Source organism: Anopheles arabiensis, chromosome 2, assembly GCF_016920715.1.
Source record: "Anopheles arabiensis isolate DONGOLA chromosome 2, AaraD3, whole genome shotgun sequence".
NCBI classification, from domain to species: domain Eukaryota; kingdom Metazoa; phylum Arthropoda; class Insecta; order Diptera; family Culicidae; genus Anopheles; species Anopheles arabiensis.
This window is the reverse complement of record NC_053517.1, coordinates 42994612-43011220: the sequence shown is the minus strand read 5'-3', so window position 1 is coordinate 43011220 and position 16609 is coordinate 42994612. Positions and strand designations below refer to the sequence as shown.

The 16609-nt window shown below is 46.5% G+C and overlaps 1 protein-coding gene across 4 annotated transcripts in view; it reads left to right on the top strand.

Moving 5' to 3' along the window:
- The window catches only part of LOC120898898, a 127365-nt gene that overhangs the window by 82195 nt on the left and 28561 nt on the right, over positions 1-16609 (top strand). For all 4 annotated transcript variants that reach the window (XM_040305393.1, XM_040305395.1, XM_040305392.1 and 1 more), the window contains exon 12: positions 7599-7761. In XM_040305393.1, coding sequence (XP_040161327.1) covers positions 7599-7761 — 163 coding nt within the window. The remainder of the gene's footprint in view (positions 1-7598; positions 7762-16609) is intronic.

Here is a 16609-nt window from a genome sequence, read left to right as displayed (position 1 = left end):
TCCCGTACTAAAGGTCTGCCTTCTCCTATCCCATCACACCCGTTTCGCATCGCCAAATATGAATCGACTTTTCGGGACGGCCAACCGTTTGCTTTGACGCTTTCGCTTCGGTTTGATGAATGTTGCGAATTACAGATAGCTGCCCAAGAAATCTAAACAAATTTCAAGCTATATTTTACTTTCCACCATACTATTTCTTTCCAAACAGGGACTGGACCCGGGCGGGTTGCGGGAAGGTTTGCAAACCACAAGTTTTTACTGACGATGTATAGCCTTAGTATAGCCGATTGGCCGGTTCTTTCATTTCCTTGCTATTTTTTACGCCGATGTGTGGCTTTTTTGTAGTCCGCTCTGGAGCAGAAACTGTTCACCAAAGCTCGTCAAACATTGCACGGCTGATGTACGCCGCTGATGGTGCGTGCTTTCCTTTGGGCAAACGAACCCGCTTCTTTGTGTATTCTCGGACCCAAAAGACGCTGCAAGAGTGATAGTTGCTTTAGATGTTTTTTTCCTGTTTTTAACGCTCCAGACCGTTTGATACATACAGTTCGCATTCACTACGCAGTTGTGACTACTCCGAAGGATACGTATACATCTAGAAACGTCTTGCTCTTTTTCTTTTCCTCTCCGAGCGTTACGAACTCGTCTCGTCTCTTGCCGCTAACGGGAAGGAACGCCCGTGCCCGCAATAGAAGCTTGTGGTGAAAATAAAGTGAATGCGGTTTAAGTGGAATGAAATGTTTCCTTAATCGTTATCATAAATAATAGCATCATTGTGGTGGTGCCGTCGGTCCATTTCGACTGTTCCGCTACAATGCAAAAACGCTATGGCGAGCTGCAAGAGTCGCGTGTGATATTTGCAAATTTTTGTCGACCTCCACTGGAAGGTAACATATTTGTTCCGTTGCACAACGTACGTATTGCTTTATGTCGGGATACGTTCATATTTATATACATATAAACTTCTCGCATCGTTACCAAGCGATACCGGATATGCTCGGGATTGGCAAAGGGAAGGAAATATCTCTCCAGCCTTATGCCCTTCGCCCCCATTGTCCCGACTCTTGCAGGCTCTTAAGGTTTTGCCACAACAATGGCAACGACATTTGTGGCACACCACATTAGCAGCAGCCCACGAAAAGCCACGGCACAATCCTTACCGCAAGTACGAGGGTAGCAGCCTCTGCGTTTGCCATTGCACCTTCAACATCGCTTCGAAACATATGGTACACGCTAGCAGGATACTACTACTGCTGAACTGACGTTTTTATTGAGCGACAAATGCTATGATCAGGCCGCACCTGAAACCGGTGGAAGAAGTGGGTCATGCTGCGGACCGAGTAATTGGCAAATATAGCTGTCATTTACAAGCATTAGCCTTAATTTGCTCCAAGCCCCAGGTACGAGCTTCCTGGTTTTGCAGAAACCCAAAAAATGAACGATAAGCAGTTTTACGACCAGTAAGGCCATTAAGCAGGTCAGTGTGTAAGGATAGCACGGTCAAGCGCAGACGAAATACATTCGAGGCACATTTTCAAAATGTTTCGCACAAACAGCTTCAATTGAGAATATGCTGACAATTTGGAGCATAATGATGAAATATCTCACATCAATTTATGTTTCTAAATTGTATGAATTATTATTGTACATGAGAGCTTCCGTATAAACCACAGCACGAATAACAATCTTGCTTTTTTGTTTTTCTTCTTTTTTGGCACATCGACTGCTGTTGATCAGGGCCTGCCTGTACCACTAGTGGGCTCAGCTTTACGTGGCTTTATATTTATATTTTTAACGTTGTCCAAATACTAAGAAATAACTGCTTGTAATGAGAACCCTTTAAAAAAAATTGAAAATTCATATACTTTAGGTTTGAATTTATAGTTCAAACTCGATAGGCTTAGATAAGTTATTAAATGTTCGACTTATCAATTACTTTTATTACTTATTACTTTTTATTAATAAAGAGCATGGAGAACATTAGGTCCTGTTCGGCCTCGTGGTGCAGTCGTCTGGACTTAAGATGTGACAATATGCTAAATTATGAATTTAAATCTTGTATGGGTTACTCAATCGATTGAGCGACAAACTCTAGCCTTAACTGTTAAATTTTGCATTGCCAGGAAGACAAAAAAATGTAAACTTAGAAATTAATTACAGATTTACTATTTGTTTATTTTCTTCTTCATCATCTTATATCTTGGCGTAATGTGGTCATGCCGGTCTATAAAGGTTTTCGAGACTTATCTACTACCTATCTAGAAGTCGGATAATCAGTCCTAGCTACGATGGGCCGGTTCATATGTGGCTTGAACCCATGATGGAAATATCATTGAATCGTACAAATTGACGACTGTACTACGGGAGCGCCCCGTTTTTTAATATATTATTCAATATAATTCAACAATTCACGGTTCAGAAATATAGATCTAATTAGAAATATTACAGGGGTAATCCACAATTCATTGGTTGGCTCAATTGTTTGGATTGTTTCCCATATGTTTTTGATATGCTCTCACGATTTTTTGTGTGTTACTAGAACTTGTTGGTGTTAGTGTATAGAAATCCAATCGAAAGACGCCAACAAATTATGGGAACCGACAAATAAATCGTGAGAGACACTGCATGTATCCTGTATATTAGTTTCGAAAGTTTCTTGTTTTGACTACTGATTATTATTTATCGGAATTTATAATCAGTAGTATTTATATTAAACAATATAACGAAGTTAACTGTACCAGTTTGGGCAGTCTACCTTTTTTCGGCAATGTAAGCAAATGAGTAAAATTATTTCAACACACAATTTAGAAAAAAAATACTTCGTTTTTTGTTCATATAAGAAGTTCTTTTTTTCTGTCGTTTGGCTGACAGACAATAGTTTTTTTCTTGTGGATTAGAAAACCACTTTACTATTTTACGAATATTTCTATTTACATTTTTACTAAAAATAAAAAATAAAACATCCAAAACGCTTCCCATTTGCAACATCTAACCTCAACATAAAAGCAATGTCGCAACAAACAAAAACGGTTTTCGGGTGTTCATATAGCCATTTCAGTGCTTGGCGTAAATATAGCAACCGTAATAGCAACGAGTCAATCAACCATTTTCAGGACGCAATCGTATGCCGGCAAGACACGCACCATCCCTCTAATTTGCGAAAATTAATTACGTTGTGTCCGGTTACAAATTATTTTCGATACCGGCCGGCATCAAGAACCAGGCAAGCCAAAACGTGACGTCCGGCAAAATAAGGGAAGAAAATATCATTCCCTTGCGCTATCCATCTACCCACCGTTTCATTCGGTCTGTGAGTGGGTCGTAAAACAAGAAAGTGATTAATCATTCCACAAAACGGAATTCAACAGGACTAGCAGCGCTGAAGTCGAACGGTAACCAGTTTCACTGAAAATAGGGAAGCGCACGGTTTGAAGTAAGAGTTTATCACAAGTACCCTAAATGTCACATCATTTCATAGACAATGGTGTACATTGGTTTCATAAGAATAATTGCAAAGAAAAAAATCTCTAAAGTTTGCAAGCATCCTCGCACACACACGTGAAGCAATCAAATGCTTTGATGCTCAGATATTTTATCTTTTTCTTAAACAATCCACCTTCAACACACCGTTGAGCCGATAACAATACATCCTTAGCAGCAACTGAATACCGACTCAGATAAAGAAAACTCTTTGATCCTTCGTGCAGTGCTTTCGTGTATGCGTCTGGTTAACACCGATTTAGGTTTCACCATCACATACCGTACCGGCGCACGTGTGCTAGATGTTGTTAGGTGTCTTTCTATCAATTTCACACGACGACCTGAATTGATCTATCTTCCGATCAAACGGATCATCAGTATGCAGGCAAGATACGACAGACGCTTGCAACAACAATCTAACCACCCAATCCAACACCATAGACGAAAGCTTTTGTAGCTATACACTACATGCTCATATCTTTATTTTATGTACCGCCATAGTGCACAACTCACAATTGCAGTGTGCTAGCGTTGGAGACGTGTTGTGTATATTTCAACCACATACACACACACACACACATAACTAAAATGCAAATTACAATCGCTTCATAACACTCATCGGTACAATCGTGTCACCAGTCAGAAACCAGCTTCACCTTGTCGGTCGGTTTGTAAGATAACAACAACAAAAAACCATAACAAATATACATCCACAACGGTGAAGCTGGATACCACACAGAACAATCTTTTTACACACACTTCGGTACGATTGGAGAAAAGGGCGATTCCAGGCAGACGGTGAAGGATTTTATTTCCCCTTTATGTGGCATTTATGTTTGTCATGTGTCAAAATGAAAGTTTTCATTTCGAGCGCACAAATCACAACCAGCAGGCGATGCGGCGATGCAGAGAATGTGCGGGCTGGGGATCCTTTCCCAAGGGAAAGAAGTAAAAACAGACCGTGCCAAGAACGGCTCGAAAGAATACGAACTAAAATAAAGAGCAAGAAAAAAAAATAAACACACCTACACAAACACACTCACATCATGGAAAACCATTTCCTATTGCGACGGACGATCTGCATGTGGCTCGGAGAACTACCGGATGCGGTAGCACGGATAGGAGCCAGGCTAAAAGGTATGAATGCAAAACCTTCATCTGAGTGGTAAAAGGTTCAACGGTGGAAAAGCTCGTCCAACGTGCAGAGTGTACTGTTTATACGAGGCACGGACCGCCAGTTGGCACGCTAAAGGAAATGAGATACGAAATGCTAAAACTCACCCCCCATCCGCTGCCTGCTGTGCGAGCAGTACCGGCGTGAGGTGGTACAGTCAATCTCCGCACACGAGCGCGCCAGGGTGTTGGAGCTGACGATGAGCAACTTACTCGATGCAATCGCAGCATTATGACGGCGTAAATGGGACCACATTCAGGACTGGTCTAAGGGTAGAGAAGGATCATCACACGTACGTACGCATCCATACAAACATGCTTACACCATTGCAACTACACCCCACTTTATTGGCATCGTTTGACGGCATCCTGGCGTAAGCGGAAGGATGAGCCGTGATGCGAAGAAGCAAAAACTCCCCACCGATCATTATTTGTGTGCTTGTGCCTGGAAAGGATTTTTATCATAAGTATCATCAGCATCAGCAGCATCATGCACATCCACAACGAAGGGCTTCATCAACCGGCAAAATGTAGCCGCATTCACAAGTGCTCGCCCGAGTACTTGCCGCACATTAACGGACTCACTCGCTCTCGTTCGTGCGCGCGCTCGCGTTTAGTGTGTGTGTGTGTGTGTGGAGCAGAAACTTTTACAAGCCTAACGCGCGATAAATGTAGCCTCGTCGAGTTGGAGTGCTATGCAGCAAGGTATAGCGCATACATAAACAAGCGGCACTCAGCTCACCAACAGCGACGCATATGATGATGCCACCGGCACCTTTGGAGTGATTTTAACGGCCTGGCAATCATTTCTCTCCCGGGCAGCCGGTGTACTGCCTACTGCTGATATTTTCATTCGGGTTTTGGCGCTCCGAACCCGGATACAAAGATGCTGTACAATGTGTTGATTGATATGATAAAAGCACATGCCTTACGTATCATAAGAGATATAAAAAGGAATTCTTTGGAAAAAAAGACTTGCTCTTAGTAAGATTACGACCAACCGTAGTAGGAGATTATTATGATAATGATGATGGTGGGATGCAATCGCAGCCATCAGTGCCTGACGCACTACCGAGCCGAATGATCAAACAGTACACTTATATACTGCAAAGCGTCATCAAGATTGTCAAGATCAATGCTGAAAAGGAAAGAAGAGGTGAATTTGTATCTTAAATGCAAATTCATCAAAATTAGACTTGTAATTGAAACTCTGGATAGAAGTACAAATTGCCAGCAATCGCATTCGAACAAGTTACTAAACCCCAGTCTGTTTCATCAGGCATGCAAACAAACATCCCGGGAGTAATACTTCTTTCAGCAAGCTGCAATTTGTTCACATCGGCAATCGAACACTACAAACAAATATGGCAGATCGCATTAGTAACGATCGAAAGGACCTCTGCCTAAAAAAACACTAGTCCCCACAGTGACAAATCGAAAGTTTTTGGAAGCTCGTTCAATGGATTAATAGTATTAGTGCCCCTAATCCCTAACACTCAACTAAAACGTGCTACAATCCTTGAAACTACCAGTATAACCCATACCCTCATGCTGTTTTTCAGTTCTTTGAGCCCTTTTATCAATAAGCCGTAGCTATAGCTCTCCCTTTAGTCTTTCCCTTTTCCTCCTTCTGTTTGCAATGCTGAACTTTATTTTCCCTCAAACCGCACAGAGTTAGATGTGCTGGGGGGGCCTTGTGACTATTTGCAAAAGCAGGCAGTAGAAATATCAATAACAAGTCTGACCGAGTTTACACGGGCACGCAATGGGGTGCGGTTGTGGACTTCCTCAATTGAGAGTAATTTGAATTTCTAATTAATTACAACAAGGCATCGATACTGGCATTACTCTACTCCCGATGCGTTATCTTTCACCAGGGTCCCGTTAAGGGGGTAGTTCACTTCGAGTGATACCGTATGGTAGGCTACCATCACGCCCCGACACGGACGAATGGTACTATTTACCCAACCCCGGCACAGCACGGCACAGATGCCACCTAGTAGCCTTAACCGATCGAACGCAAACTTCGGCCATTCTCCCCATTCCGTTCAATCGGCCCTGCTTTTGCATCAAGATTCTCGCTCGGATTACAACTTTATCTCTTAATGGGTTTCGTGCACTGTGTGACATCTCGGTGAACCCGAAAGTGGCAACAATGCCCGTCGGGCATGGGTGTTGCTAAGTAAGAGCAGGCCAACGGTGAGAGCCCAACGGCTGATGGGGCTGGTAAGGCATAGCAATCAGTAGGTGGAATGAGGACCTCTCCTGTCCGGCATGCCTCAACGCTGGAAAGGAAACTGTTATGGATCACACAGCCAAGAGTGAACGATCCATTTCACCGGTGCTATGCCTAGCATCATAAACACCCGCATGGAGAGTGCCATGTCGGAGCGGCTCTAGAAAGTAAACTCTGCTTTTTGTTGAATGAAATTTTATCCCAAAGCGGATTGACGATTCCGGATGCACACTTTAGTGCGGCAGCATAGCTCGGCGAGGGATACTAAAAATGGCAAAACTGATTTACAGAAAGAGAACGGTACAGAGATATTGGATTGATATGATGTAGGATGCCTAGTGAAATACAGAGCAATCTAGGCACGTGTTTTGAATGCTTCCACTAACTGTGTCCATTCCGGTGCTAATTGACTCGGTTTGGGTGTGAAGAGACCGTAAGGATTAATTACTTTTTTTTTGTTCAAGAATTCATTGAAAGTGTATTTGTATCGTGTTTTAAAACCATTCATCCAAGTCGGAACATATCAAGTACATCAGAAATGCTAAAATATAAAACTTATTAAGATAAAAACTTAAATGTTTAATCCAAATTGATTGGATGACGCACATTGTGCAGTCAAAACCATCTCATCATACGATTTGAACATCAAGTGTACGCGCCCCAGCCATGTTTCTGACAGTTTTCTATTTCCCACTTCTTCTACTTCCAGCGAAAAGGCCGACCTAAAGTCACGCTCGGACAGCACGAGCGTACCGCCGCTCGACTCGATCTACACGACGCCCACCGGTTTCCACCATCACCATCACCATCCGCACCATGCCGCGCACCATCCGCACCAGAACGGAACGCCCGGCTCGCCGGAAGCAATGAAGGTACGCATGGCTGCGATGATATTGCAGCCACCGACAAGAGTTTAGCAGACGCCAAACAGTGAGACCGACTGCGGCACGGTGAAGGAATCCCTCACGGACGATGCCTCGACCGGGGGCACTAGCAGCCCGCTGCAGGACGGCGCTGGCTGCGAAGGGGCCGAACCGTTGGCCGCGGGCCAGCCCGAACCGGCCGCCTTCGCAGCCAGCCGCACCGGTACCACGGTCGAGGAGGACGGTCGTTGCGTCTGGGAGGGTTCGTCGCCCGGTCGGCGGTCGCCGTCGTCCGCTGGTCTCGCCGGCCGGTCGCACGACCGCGTCCAAGGTCAGTGTGCGCCGCGGCCCGCCGGCACTAGGTTAGTGATAGACGGGCCTGCTGATGGTGCCGGTGCCGGTGCATCGGACGGCAGGCCCGACCAGACGAGGGCGCGTCTGCCGGCCAAAGCGAGTGATTATGGTTTGGAGCGGTTCAACCGGTTGCTGGATCGGTTGGACAGGGGTAACTTTTTAATCAAAACTAGCTTTAAGAAATCGTACTCACTGATCCTGATGTCGGCCCGCGGTTCGATTGCGGCCGGTGAACGCGGTGGCGGCGCTGCGTGCGGGGTTGAGAGTAGCGGCAACGATAGTACCGCCAGCACAAACACCGGCACCGTAGATAGCAAGACGGACGGGTCGGGAGCGGCTGGCCCGGGTTGTAACAGCAGTAGCATTAGTAACAGCAGCACCAGCAGCACGGGAGCAGGCCCACCGAGCGGAACGTCCGGCCCGGGGGCGCCCTTCAAACGGCTTCACCAGCAGCAGCAGCAGTTCGGCAAAGGGGCGGCTATGGGCGGATCGCTGCGCGGATGGTACCCGCGCGCGAGGGGTATTTTAATTAAAGCAAATTCCAGCACGGGCATCTACGAGCTCGCCGGAACGGGCCGGGCCGGGTCGGCAACGGTGGACCGGGCGGATAATGCAATAGCCCACCGATCACCCACCGAGCAGCAGCAGCAGCGTGCATCCGGACAGGGGCAACCGGTTCCGGTTCCGGATCCAACGGAAACGGCACCCACGAATGCTGCCACCCCGCCACCCGGCGGGCATAATTACAATAGCAACAGTTTAACGCCCGATGGTGAGCCGGCCACGCCTGCCGGCGAGGAAGCGAACGAGCCGCACGAAAGTGACGAGTTATGCCGGTCGGAAGTGTACGATAACGATTCCGGTTCCGGTTCCGGCGGGCGGGTGGGCGAGCAACTGCTCACCAATCGGTCCCCCGCCCAGCACGCCAGCCCGCGAAAACAGCCGGCACTGGTCGAGCCGGGCCGCAACAATTACGAAAACATCCGCCCGTCGGCCCACCGGCAGCGTTTGGCCAGCCTGGACAGTGCTAGCCGTACGCTCGGTTCGGGCAGCCGGAAACCGACCGGTCGGAAGCGATCGAACGCAGCCTCAACGGGCAGCGAGTGGGACGAGGACGGCTGGGCACCGGGCGAAGAGGAAGTGGCCAGTGGCCTCACGGACGAACAGCACCAGCTAAGCTCGAGCTTTCCACACGCGGCCAGCGACCACTACTGGCAGTCGGGCGAGTGTGCCGTGCCGACGCGCTTCTTCCAACGGCAAGACTACGCCCAGCCAGCAGCGTCCGATACCGGTGCGCTTGATTTCCCACCGGACCGATCGAACACAGCCTCCCTGGAAGGAGACCCGACCGGCGAAAGAGCCAGCAAACGAACGCTGGGCAAAAAGCGTTGGCTCGGCGGCAGTAAAGGTAGTAAAAGCAAGCCACTCGCCAGCTTGCCGGACCACGGGACGGGTAATAAAGATTCCGCCGAATTGCCGTTCCAGCTGACGACGCTGTTCACGGGCAGCAGTCACACCATCGGGACCCCGCGTCGCAAGCGTCCCGAGCGGGGGCCACAGCTGAAAAATATAAATCTTCATTTCCCCAACAAAACCAGCCACCAACACCACCAGCAGCAGCAGCGTGGGTATGGCGTCGAGCAGCCACAACACGAGCTTAGAAGCAGCAGGGTGCCAGGCACGGCCAACAACCCACCGGGTGCGCTTTTTCATCAGCCCACGGGCTACCGGCAGCTAGCGCTACCAGCACAGCCAGTGGCCCCATCCCACCACCGCCCCGGAGCATCGGCCCGGGGCGAACGTAAGTACTTGAACAAAGCGAAATCTCATTTCCTCAAGCTCGGCCAAAAATGGCGCCTCCTCTCGGCGAGTGGCGGCAAGCCGCGGGATACTACCACCTCCACCCACCGACCCGGTGCGCAGCAGCTCGTCAGCTCCTACAATCTGGATGATTTAATTAAGGCCACCCACCGGTACGGGCAGGAAAACGAAGCGGCCAACCTCAGCCAAAAGATCGTCTACAAGAGCTACAAATCCGAGCTGGACCTCACGAAGAATCTCGCCTACCTGGACAGCTTCCTGAACGAGCACTTCGACCGGGACGGGGACCGGCCGCGACCGGCGCCGGGACGCTACACACGCCACAAGCGCGCAAAGTCCTGCTCGAAAACGCTCGATCCGTCGCTGCGAGTGGCCGCACAGGCTGCGGGTCGACTGGGCGCGAATAGTGACGCGCTGGCACTGGCGACTGGCGATGAAGATCCCGAAGCGACGGACAGTACGCTGGAGGCGGCGGCTGGCACGGTGCCGCGTGGCCGCACCACCTCCAATCTGATACAGCTCGAGGACGTGTGGGACGGGGCAGGGACAAGGGGCCACGGGCACTGGGTTGCGACCAACACCAGCTCCAGCTCGAGTGAGTACCTGCGCAATAATCTTTCCTCCACACGTACCTCGACCAAACCGAACGTGAAGGCGAACAAGATGAGAGACTTTTTCCGCCTCGATGGCGCCACTGGCAGTGCAGAAGATGCTCGCTACGGAGGGAGCGTAAATGGTGGGCAGGAAGAGCAACCGTACGATGGGGAGGAAACGCAGCACCCAGAAGACGACGACGATGACGACGAAGACGATGAAGATGATGATGATGACGATGATGCTCGAATGCTACTGTTCGATTCGCTTGCGTCGTTCTCGGGCGGGCCTGGGACGGGTGTCGCGCCGGTTGGGTCCGTTTCCGCGCGAACGCTCGAAGGAGCGATGGTGGAGCATTACGGCAAGAACAATGCGACCTCAAGCTCGCTGAGCAGTAGCGATTACGCTTCCGTCTACAGTGCAACCTCGAGTGGAGGCAACGGCGCACCCGCTGCTGCTGCCACGTCCGGGAAACCTTCGCTGCACGCCACTCAGTTCAAGCTGCTTGCCACGCCCGAAGAGACGGCATCCGGCGGCGAGGGAGCAGCACGGATAGACTATGCACCCCAGAGCCAGCAGCACCAGAGCTCGCCCAAACAGCACCGCCCAGCCGCGACCCTTCACCAGCCAAGGATGCACCGGATGCAAAGCAACAATACGACCAATCCGTTCGTGACGCTAAGTGCCGGTGAAGGGCCCGCGGGATCTTCGAGCCATCGAATCTATAACAATTTCCTCGACGGCAGCCCGCGCCACCAGGCCGCCCTTGGCTCCGGGCCCGGCTCGCCGGCAGCTCAGCGCGTCGAAAAGAACCACCGGCTGCGCAAACCGCATCCCGGCTCGGCCACCGTCGGGCCCGTCTCCCCGCGGGCCACGGATCGGTACGATTATCGCGTGCAGCCGAAACCATCGAACAGTCGGTCGCACTTCCGCCAGATGGTACCGACCGTGCTTGACACTGATTTGACGTACCAGGAGGATTATCTCGAGCACTATCAGAACGCGGCCAGGGCCCGCTCCTTGATGGGGGCGGACAGCGATACCGACCGCACGATGCGCCTGCTGCACCGCGGGCTCTACCCGGGCCACCGGAACGTACTGCCGGCGGGCGGAAGCGATGGAGAAGACTTACAAAACAATGCACTCGCTAACGAGCATTCCGATAACGACAGCGACGAGCAGGGCGAAGGGAAGCGCACCCTGACGAAGGTGGGCGGTGATGGGTGCTTCGTAGACGATGTTGTTACCACCGATGAGCTGCTGCTGCTGGTTAATGCTGCCATCGACATTCGGCGAAGCCACGCCGTCGAGCAGCCACTGTTGCTGGGCAGCAGCGGGCGAAAAAAACACGCCCGAAAGGGCCTGCCGCTGCAGCGCACACAGCCCGATGCTCACCGGCGGGCAGCTAACGAACCATTATCCGACAGTGAGGGTGCGGCGGCCAATGAGCACAAGGCACTGCTTGCCTACCGCCCGCACGCACAGCTGCCGTACGAGCTGAGCAGCAATCAGCTGCTCGCCGGTGACCACCACTTTCGGTCGGTGACGGCGGCGGGAACCACCGTACCCGTGGAACCAAGCACGCCAGGTACGGTCGGCGGTACCAGGCGATCGTTTGCAGGCTTAAACAATCCACCGACTGGAGCGCCGGCAGCATCTTCAGCAAAGTCGCCGGGCCCGACCAACAGCTACCTGGGCTACGGGCCCCATCGGGTGATTGTGTCACAGTCGCGCAAGGAGCGTGGTGAGGTGGTGCTCGAATACGAATGTTAGCAGGAGGTGAGGAGCGTCCGCTATCTGCCACCCGCTGCCGGCCAGGCTCGTGCTCTTTAACGGCTCTAGCTCCCAGTTGTACGTAAATGTAAATGTTTCGTGATGACGACAATAACTAGCATTGTAAGCAACCATTCCGCTAACGGTGCGCTGATCGCAACCAGTCGCGCGTACCGTACCGAATTCCTCGCAAACAAACGAACTAAACTCTCTCAACTATCCACTTTTCTCTGTTGTTCTCTCCCAGCCGTCACAAAGACAAAAGCAAGTGCAAAGAAACTTCCCTCTGACGGAAGGGCTCGCGTTCTCCTTTAGCCACAATGTCCGTCTTACTTTCGAGCAAATCGTGCGTTATCTCTGTCAGTAAGGGTAACTCATGGTCGTTCTCAAGTCACATCTATACGTGTAGATAGATTCATTACGAAGGAAAAATCAAGAAACTAAATTGTTACGATAAGAAAAGCTATAATAATCGTTATTGACGTCCCCGGTCGGAAATGGTGGATGGTAGCAAGTGCACATTGCTGCCGGGTGCAGGTATCTCCTATTAACGTTGTGAAACGATATGAGTCAATTGAATTGTTAAAATGACCAAAGGTAAAGATAGGATGTTTGATAGCGATGGGGTAGAAATCCAATCAAACTAGGAGTGAAAAAGAATAAAAGAAATGTAACAGAAAAAAAAACATAAAGGACAATGATGTTAAGAATACAGCTCTTGATTGGTCAATGTAATGTTCAACATGTTGTTATTGATTATGTCCACAAAACTTCATACAAAACCATCTATTGCTTGTTACGAAAATAACACAACAGTTACATTAACGTTTGTTTTTCTACATTTTGTAACATTTTTCTTGTTTCATCATACTGTTGTGCGTTATAAGAGAAAATCGTTCAAATACTTTTTTTAAAAAGTGCGAACTATCCTTAACTCATCATCCTCTTCGATTACATGTACAATAACATCAACGTTTTGGCACAGCTCTGTTAAACTTATACAAAAATGTTAGGCAATGTAAAGAAAATGTAAAAAAACAACAATTATAATGTATAAAAGCAACCAACTGTAGCAAACTACTGCGCAGAACAATGTTCTCACCTATTTCCCTACTTCCCCCTTCTAACGATGCTCCAATTGTCCAATCATAATCACTCGCAACGGCCACGGCAAACGAACGTGCTAACAGGTTAGATACGTAAACGTAAGCAATCGGCGTAAAATAATGCTACCGTTACTAAGGAGCCAGCAAGCGGTGCTGGTTATCGATACCGGTAAAACATTTTGTTCTGTTATTCACGAAAGATTTCCAACCAACAAAATGACTCGTTGAAGCCAGTGCATCTATCTTCGTGTCGCATTTGCTTCACCACAACGAATGTAACATGACGAAACAACAGATTTCACACGTTTTCTAGTACGATAAGTAAATCCTTCAGCTAGTGATTGAATCAACATACCACTTACGGACAAACCTATACCTACACCTAAAGATTCTATACATGCAAAACACTTTCAACCATGCAACCCACCCAACTAACCATTACACGAACAGTCAAACGCCTAAATCATCCTCATTTCCTCAACACTTAGCCTATGATGGCACGAGTTTATTTTTTAGTTACAAAGTCAATTCATTTATTCCCTCTCACACAATCTCTTACTGTTGACACTCAAGACACATTACATACGTTTCGTTTAACTGTTCGCTTTTGGTTGTTTTGGTTGTTGATTTTTTATACTACAGTTTTATTTATCATTTATCATCATTTTATTTATTTTCTCATTGTATGCGCTAAGTTTAGTTTAGTAGGCACTTTTTTCTTAAACTTGTTTTAATCTTAGCTCTAGAATAGTTAAGTTTTGTTTTAAATCTAATTTCACTGATGTGTTTTGGTTTGGTAGATTAATATTTAGTTTAATAAGATTGCGTTTCTGCGTGTACGGGTTTAATTTAATTTATCATTAAAAGGCTGAACCGTTTGATGCGAACAAGGTGGTGATTTTAATCGATCAACAAATACATTTATAAAAAAATAAGCAAACATTAATGATTTTCATTTTATCACACCAATCACACACAATCACACCAATTACACCATCCAAATGCAACCAGCCACACCTATGTTTTAAATAGCTCAAGACACACTTTCAAATCATTCGAAAATATAGCACACCCAGCAGCTTCACATTCTATATTTACACTAACATCAACACCACAAACATTTGAGTTAAAACTTCCTCTCCTTGCTCATCCCCAGCATTGAAAAAGCTCTTCCACAACCACTTTTAAGTTCGTTTTCATCTTTTTCAATAAGGTGTTCTTTGTTTTGCAACACTCCCTCATAATCAACATCATAGTAGTTTCATTCTTCCAACAACCTGTACGCATTCTGGTACCAGTGAATGGATGATGGAGCAATCTTATGTTCTACAGAAGAGTGACACTCTTTCCAGCTCTTTCTTTAACAAGAAAGACAACAAACCCGATTAAACACACTTTTTATCAAGCCTGAACCGTTAAACGGGAACGGACAAATAAATTGCTAGAAATGAAAATCGATCCAAATTCCTGTTGACCCACACCCTTGCCAATCAGATTGCAATCAGAGCCAATAAAATGGCGGCCCACCGATAAAGAAAGCGAAGAAAAAGCTTAAAAATTATCTCATGACTCATGTTGAATGTGAATCGGGAAAACAAAGCCAGCAAAAACGGTCACAAAGCAACTTTCACAAAAGCATCCCAGAGAAGGAAAAAAAAGATCGAACGAAAATTTCGATTACCAGAAAAGAGTGAAAATTACCGAGATTGTCTGTTGTGTGCTGCTTTTTGCTGTTTCAACGCTCCGATTCTGCAACACACCCGTTGCTCATTTCATTCCCCCTATAATCTCATTACTTTTTCCCTTATCCGCATTGTGACAACCGAAAGGAGACTACTGATCTGACACTCCCGTTATTTCATTCTAATCTCGTACGATTGGTTCGCTCGGCAGATCTCCTTTTAAGGCTTTGGTTCCTTATGAATGGAATTGTGCTTTCTCTGCTTTTCAATGTACAGTGGAACCTCGCATAAAGAGTTTAATATGCTCCAGTGACTACCTCGTTACATAAAAAGCTCGTTTTGCGAGAGGCTTTTTTCCATAATTTTTTTATATAAAAATGAAATAGTTCGTTTTAGGACCAAAAATATGCTGGTTTTAAATGCATAAACGCATCTGAAAATATGAATAATGTCTCGATAATACTAGTAATTGGAAAATATGTTCGGTTCACTATTTATTTGATTTATTTATTTATTTATTTCTTTATGTTTTACTTTTCTCACTGTTTATTATTGATCTATTTTCACTATTTCGTTGTCATTATTATTGATTCATTTTCTTGAAAAACTAATCAATTGTTTAGTCTTTTGATCGTTATGCGAGATTTTACTGTATAAAAGCGGTATTTGTAAAGCATTTAAAAATATCGTTATGCGAAAAAATCGATTCAACGGTTTCTCGTTATGAGGGGTTCCACTTTATATACCAGAGAATAGAAAACGATTTCCGAATCCTTCTTTTCTTTGATCCCTGATTACCTTTTACCATATTAAGGTATTTTTAGTGATCAAGTGTAAGAGAACGTGAAGTTTTACATGTGTGTCTATATTATTCAGAATCAAATTATTCAGATATTAATCAAATTATGGTTTATTATTTACCATATAAATTAATATTACTTTTTAAGCTGCTCACTCTAAAATAGATGTATTAAAATTCGAAATATCTTACATTTATTCTGCCTCAAAACCAATTTCACATTGTATTAAAATTAAGATGTCTGCGAGGTATGAATGACAAAAAATAAGTTCTATTTATTATCATAAGCTGGTGTTCAGATTATGATAGTATTAGCAGTAAAGATGTACAATACCTTTCATTTGATATTTTATGAAATAATAATGTTTCACTATTTCACGTTCACTTTAACTTTATCACTATAAAGACCTTTACCCATCACCTAGTTTATCTATAACGAACCCATGTCATGTTTTCTTTCTATTTATTTTAACCACCCTGTCGCTGTACCGGCAATCGATCAATGCATCCACCACATGGACAACACGACTCTGTCTTTCCTTTCTATCACAATCGTTTTATACCATCGTTTTTGTTGTAAATCGAAAACAAAACTTTTGTGCATTTTCGACTCTTAGCACCGATAAGCAGTCTCGGCACTTGCGCAATCATCCATCGACCCACATCCCGAGCACACTCATTACAAACGCTCTCCATGGATCGTGTGTGTTTGTAGAGATGCATCACTT